The sequence below is a fragment of the Vombatus ursinus genome, unplaced genomic scaffold (genome assembly GCF_900497805.2).
Source record: "Vombatus ursinus unplaced genomic scaffold, bare-nosed wombat genome assembly UNPS02014872.1, whole genome shotgun sequence".
Taxonomy (NCBI): domain Eukaryota; kingdom Metazoa; phylum Chordata; class Mammalia; order Diprotodontia; family Vombatidae; genus Vombatus; species Vombatus ursinus.
This window is the reverse complement of record NW_020954650.1, coordinates 7,193,413-7,200,624: the sequence shown is the minus strand read 5'-3', so window position 1 is coordinate 7,200,624 and position 7,212 is coordinate 7,193,413. Positions and strand designations below refer to the sequence as shown.

Below are 7,212 nucleotides of genomic sequence, written 5' to 3'. Positions count from 1 at the left end.
TAACTAATGGAAAAATGGTTATATTCTTAGCAGCCAGTCCATAAAGAGGAACCCAATTCTCCTGAGTGTTTCCTGGAGCCAAACAATGAACCATCTGCACAGTTTACCAGTGACTCTGTTCCTCTACACAATTTGGAGGTGATATATGCAAACTTTATGTTCCACATTGTCTAATACGCCTGATGAATCAGTTTTGCTGATGTTATTTTTTTCTTCTTACATCACTAAAATGAGAGCATGCCAGTTTCCCCTTTAATAGCAGATTCCTGTCTCCAGTAAAGATTTCCCTTCAGGTAGCAGATTTGGTGGTTTTTTTTTTTTGGTTTTTTTTTGTTGTTGTTGTTTTGGTGAGGCAATGGGGGTTAAGTGACTTGCCCAGGTCACACAGCTAGTAAGTTTCAAGTGTCTGAGGTCGGATTTGAACTCAGATCCTCCTGACTCCGAGGCCGGAGCTCTATCTCCTGCGCCACCTAGCTGCTCCAAGGTAGCTGATTTGTTGCATGGCCTAATTGTTGAATATATAAATAATTCAGCATGTGACAATTATATTTACTTCTAAAATAATATGGTAAAAGTATATTAAATAAAGAAAAGTTAGGAGTTGGGTTTATTATTGTTTGGAGGGGACAGTATTGCATCTTCTAATGTGATAAATATGTAAGTTCATTCATTCTGTAATGATGAGTGTCTGATTACAAATTAGTCTAATATTTTTCAGACATGGAGAGATGTAGACTGGCAAAGATAAAGGAATGCTTCTTTAAGAGTCAAATAAAATGTGTGTTATTTTGTATTTTTCTTTCTTAAGGAAGAATTCTTGAGAATTATATTCCTACTCCGAGAACAGGGACCATGTTTTTAGCATTCTTTTTGTGAGGTTCTAATACACTTAGGTTCTTGGTTAAATGATAAAGAACAGAGAAAGTGCAGACAGGGAGCTGAACTCATAGTTGAGATTAAAGTAAATTTGGAGTGGAACTTCTTGTAAACAACAATCCGGGTGATCTTTTAATAGTAGCTTCTTCTATGAAAGATATTTCCAGTCTGTGTTCTGTGTTCCATAGGCCCTAGGCTGCTGTAGATGATGAAACTAAGAACCTAGGAGAATGTTAATTCTAAAGAAACATTCAGTCCCTAAAATATAAAGTATAAAATCATTTAAGTTTCAAAAATATTCCTTAGATGTAGCAGTTTTTTGGCAAGGAACATCTTTAATTTTTCTTTTCTTTTCCACCAAAATTCCTTTGACTCAAATGTCCTGGAACTCTTGGAATAGAATTTTATGAGTTCCATTAATATATTTCAAGCCCTTATATTCATTTTGCGAAATGAGGGATTAGTATTTATTTTGCCAATATATTGAATGCCAGTTTAATCTTTGTGACCCACTACTGGTGCTTTTGATTTTCTTCCTCCTTTTGAAACCCACTCTTTCTAACCTGGAGCAAGAAAAAACCTTTGGACAAATAAGATTTTTGCTTAGTTAAAGAACACGGTGTGGTGAAGTGAAAATGTTCTAGATTCTAATTCCAAAAGTTCAAATCCTGGTTCTGCCACTGACCATCTCTGTGATGTTAAGCAAAGCACTTAAACTCCCGGGGCTTCCTCATTTTCCCTGTGCATTCAGTTCTTTTCTAGATGTGAATCTATGATTCTATGAGTACAAGGGCTATGAAAGCTGTTATCAGAGCCATTACTGGAGCATAATTTCCATCATTTGATTTAAAGTTATGGGATTGATAACTGAGGGATATTGTTTTTCTCCTCCCAAGTGCATTTGTTGCTGACTTGATAAATGATATATGTCAGTGTGTGTGTGCGTGTGTGTGTGTGTGTGTGTGTGTGTGTGTGTGTGTGTAGTATTTTGTAGTGTAATAAATTAGGTAGAGAGATCTTAAACTCCTTGAGGGCAGGAACCATTTTATTTTTGTCTTTGCACTTCCAGTGCCTTGTTGCCTGTCTCATAGCAGAGATTTAATAAATGATTATTGATTGATTGAATAATCCTACTTTACTTAATTCACTTGAATAACAGTTGGTGTTGGCTTACTGTGTGATCTAGTACTATCAGGGAACATGGGAATAAATCTAAAGTCCACATATACTAATTTTATTGAAATTGCAGGTGATGCTCATCAGGGAAGACCTTTTGCAATCCCCGAACCAGGAATTATACTTTGCATTTTCCAACAGTTGACAAGCCATGAAGATCCCTGACTTTCAGAACTTGAACATCTCCATCCTAACTAAAGCATCTTTAATTATAGAGACAGAGGCATAAATAGTACCAAGTTTTGTTAATAATAGTCACGGGTATCAAGCAGAGAAGAAATTGAATATGTGTACAATTCCAAAGGAACTAAAGTTACACATTTTATATTTATACTCTTACATCATTAGATAATAATATTGTCAACAGCAGGACCTGTGAAAGACATCTATCACATATGTTTCTGCTTCCTTTTTTTCTTTTTCTTTCTCATACAACTTGATGAGGAAGTAGCAACATTATTAGAATAAGAGAATCCATATGATTCAATTTTTCTTATCAAACAATCTGAGAGTATATTATAGGATTTTATATTCATATAGACACATAAAAAAAAATTTCTTTTCTACAAGTCTGAGGTTATTTCCTGAGTTTAAAGTTACTATATATATAGATATATCTATCTGTCTATCTATATATATATATATATATGTATCTCCATGTGTCTCTGTATATAGTTTTGAGGAATAGTAAGTCAAATACTATTCTAGAAAAAAAATTTGCTATGTAAATCACTAAAATGCTTAAGAGAAGCTGGCAAATATATAATTTTGTGGTCTTTAAAAAATCCAGTCAATAAATATGATCCTGCAAGAAGACTTTCTTCATAAGTGTGCTTTAAGAGTAGAATTCCTTGTTGTGATCAACAGAAAAAAAATGCTGATTTTTGTCATCTTATTTCTTTTAGGTGGATTTAGCCTTTTCTGTAGCAGAGCTTTCCATTCAACAGAAAGTCAAGGAACCCAGTGCAGAAGACGAAAGGAGGAAATGGGAAGAAGGGCGTGTGGACTACATGGGAAAAGATGCCTTTGCACGTATCCAGGAAAAATTGGATAGATTTTTACAGTAGTCTTGTCAGTTGTGTCTGTATTCTAGTGGAAATGTCATTGTCATTATGTTCATGCTTCTGTGAAATGACAAAAAGTCTCTTCTGGCCCTTAGTAATGGGGAAGGCCTTTTAAATGATGTGCCTCTATTTATTTTCAGCCAACTTGAGTGCCTAAAAACAAGTAGTGCAGAAAATTCAAGTCTAGCTTGAAATGCCTAGGTGACCCAAGATAAATAACTTCTAGTTTTCACTATTAGATCTGTACCTCACTTAATCTTGCCAGCAAAATGATTGAGAATAAATATAGACTTTTTGGTAACAGTATGTATTATAACAGGAAGGATACCTAAAATATAGACCTATTCAGGGGCAAAAATATAGATGCTTAGTATAGTTGAAAATCATACATCAAGTCTTGCTGTTCACATTTCTGTAATAATGGTAGGAGATGCAGTTGATGATATATGGGAAAGCTTGATGATAAATGGATCTATTCCTATATGGTTAAGTTAAATTTCAGTAACTCACCTTTTTAATTTCACTTTCAGTTTTAAGATCTCATGAACTTTTTTAATGTCTCTGCCAGGAACTCAGATTCTGAACATACCACATAGAGAGGTCTCATAAAAGAGTCTCTTTAGTGTTATGTAGAAGAATTGGCATAGTGTTTCTGAAGAACTCATATTTTATTTCAGTTTTCCATAGAACAACTTATTGTGGCAATACCTGAAATGCTTAAAGAAAAGTAAATTTATAGTGTCTGTTAAATTGTCTCTCTTCCCTCCTCCCCTTATCAATATATATCTAAGACTCACTACCTCAGTTTTAACTAACTTATTTAATCATGGTGCTCTATAAACTCTTTCAATAGATTCAAAGGAATTCTCAGTTTTATGAGACTGATTGCTCAATTTTATGAGAAGTTCTCAAAAGAATTTGTATTTCATGAACCTACAATGGATGTTGTTACATTTCTTATGACCACTGTTACTGACCAGGCACATTCATCATAATAGCCAGGGAATTCACCCTATTGAAAAGAGAGGGGGAATAAATTTTTGAAAATTTTAGTGGCTTATTTATCATGTCTGCTGAAAAATGAATGACTAGTTTGCCATATATTTTGGAGGAGCTGGGAAGTTCACCTGTATCCTGTGGTGTTTTAATTGAATCAATATATTTGAAAACATTTCAAATCTCCCTGAAGTTGTTTGGTTCTGGGTCAGGGAGATCCAAATGAACTTTGAAATAACTCTTTTCTGTTAGGGCATCAGTTTATCTAAGGAAGTAGGATTTAGAAGCTTCTTTTCTGCTTATGACTGAATGATGGCTGACCCAGTAGTCCTTGCTAGTACCATATGCATATTGATTAGTGAAAGTCTATTTAAAAATAATTTTAAAAGGGCATGTGTTGTGTGGCAAATATAGAACTGGTGATATAATATTATTGGAAGTCCACCAGTACTAATTGTTTGAGAAAGGAATGCAAATATTGTGTGTTATGTTATTGAACAGTGGGTGAAAATAGATCTAAATCTAACAAATGAGGTGAAACACATAAAATGTGGAGTTAAGTGAACTAGCTTTATGCTCGGCTTCTTTTGTCTTTGGGAATGTGTGTCAACAGAGACAGCTAAACTGTCCTCTGGTACAAATTAAACTGTGCAGGTCAATCTTGCTGTGCTCTCTATTAGCATCAGGATTTTTAATCTCTTTTGAACTGTTCCCATTTAAAGCTTGTATAATCTACTTGTTTGTGCTTTGCATGTGTGTCCTGGGAATACAGGATGATGTTTTATGTTCAAAGGGAAGCAGTTTTATTACACATTTCCAAATTCTCCAAATAAAAAAAATAAGCAAACACATATTAAATGAATTTTTCATAACTGCTTCTAGAAATAAAATATCTAAAAGTGCTTATTTTTCAAATGATACCCACCTGAGAAAGCTCATGTCTTTCCAATAATGCCTTTCAAATTTTTATATTTACACATATTTTGGATGGCTCTATATAGACATAAGGAAGTTCAGAAGGACCCTGATATATTAATTATTCTGGTGTTGGGGACAATACATATTCCACAGCATTTCAGTGAAATAAGGAGATATATGTTGTAGGTAAGTTCTTCATGTACACAAAAATATGATTCAATAGAAAGTGTCACTAAATCCATTTTATTATAAGGTATTTTAAGATAGGATTTTATTCTTTTAAAATTAATTAGCCCACTGCACATGTTACCATTTTCCTCCAAAGGAGCAAGATGTTATTCCACCACTGTTTGTGAGGGTATCCATCTTTACTACACCTTTTATAGCATTCTGACAGCAATCCAGCATGCTGTGTTTGCTTATCTTATCCTATTCCTTTCTGATCCTTTCCTGGTGGTATGGGAAAGTTTCATAAAGGAGGCCATAAACTATCCCTGGTTCTTCTTTCTTCTCTCATTCATTTTTACTTTTAAGCGCTGGTTAACTTTCTAAGCATTTTCTAATAGCTCAACATAAATTGTTACTTGTCTATTATATGGAAATCCACTCCAATGAGCATATATTAATTGCCTGGTATATGCCAGGTACTCATTATTGAAAGAGAAATTAAAATAAAATTCCTGCCTTTAAGGAATTTACATTCTATTGGGGGCTAAGGTGTATACATAATAATTTGAGAGTGGAGTAGATTGCTAACAAGATGGGGAGAATTTTCCTAAGAGAAGTTTCCAAGAAAGTTTTCCCATAGGAGGTGGAATATGATTTGAGCCTTCTGTGAAGTTAGGCATTATCCTAAGAGGTGGCAGAGGCAAGGAAGCAGTGTATTTTAGACATGGGGCCTTGTGGAGAGAGACATGGAGGCAAGAGATGGGATGCCAAGTTTGGGGAAGAGGTAGAAGCCTGGTTTGGTTGAAACACAGAACGTGCCAAGGGTAATCGTATGAAATGAATCAGGAAAGTCAGGTCACATTATGAAGGGCTTTAAATACCATACTGGAGAGTTTGTAATAGAAGCAATAGAGCACCATTGGCATTCTTAAACAGGGGAGTGATAAAGATAATTTTTAAATAGAGCTTTAATGTTTGCACTTTTATGTATATCATCTTATCTGTTCTCAGACTTGTGCTTTAGGATGATTCTTGTGGCAACCATGTGGAAGAGAAGAGGAGAAAGACGTAAAGCAAGGAGTCTAAATATGAGGCTATTATAATCTAGGTGAGAGGAGGTTGAGTACATAAACTAGGGTGATGGTTATGTGAGTGTGATGAAGGGGACAGTTGTGAAAAATGTTGTGGAGTTGGAATTAACAATATTTGGCCTGTGTGTGTGTGTGTGTGTGTGTGTGTGTGTGACAGAGAGAGAGAGAGAGAAACTGAGAATAGTTTGGGATGATTCGAGATCCATGCAGGTCAAGGAGACAGCACCCCATGAATCTGGTTTGGGGCCATACACACATATATACTTTCACAAAATAAGATAATATATGATGATTGGTGGTAAATGAATTAAACAGTAAGTTCTATCAAGTTTGAGGAGATAAAAGAATTAATCTTTATGGAGGTTAAGGACTTCAGCTAGGACTTGAAATGAGTAACTCCATATAGGTAGAAAATGATGGCATTTCAATATACAAAGGTATGGAGACAGTATTCCAACAGATTTAAAGCAATAATGAATAAGGAGGCATGATTGAAGCAAGGGATTCATGTAGGGTAGTAGAGGGAGGTGGAAAAGGTAGACTGGGGTCAGGTTGTAGAGATCCTTGAATGGTAGGCCAAAGAGTTTAGAAATAATGCATAAGGCTAGGGGTTCTTAACTTGATAGAATTTATTATCTGTTTAATTCATTCGCCACCTATTATCATCACTATCCTATTTTCTCTTTGTATGTATGTATGTATGTATGTGTGTGTTTGTGCATGTGTGTAGCCCCAAATCAACTGCATGGTGTCTCCTTGATCTATATGGATCTCAGGATCATTCAGTTTTTTGTGTGTGTCATAGATGCCTTTGGTAGATTGGTGAAGTCTATGGATCCCTTTTCTCTGAATAATGCTTAAAATAAAATACATAGGATCATATAGGAAACAAATTATATTGAAATACAGTTATATATATTTAT

General features: G+C 34.8%; 1 protein-coding gene across 2 annotated transcripts in view; it reads left to right on the top strand.

The window, feature by feature from the left end:
- Positions 1-3,565, top strand: part of GYG2 (glycogenin 2) — a 49,610-nt gene extending 46,045 nt beyond the window's left edge. The window contains exons 9-10 of one of the 2 annotated variants that reach the window (XM_027842437.1): positions 31-138; positions 2,958-3,565. In XM_027842437.1, coding sequence (XP_027698238.1) covers positions 31-138; positions 2,958-3,119 — 270 coding nt within the window. In that variant the 3' untranslated portion in view covers positions 3,120-3,565. The remainder of the gene's footprint in view (positions 1-30; positions 139-2,957) is intronic. The other variant, XM_027842438.1, reaches the window with a different exon arrangement.
- Positions 3,566-7,212: the final 3,647 nt, after the last annotated feature.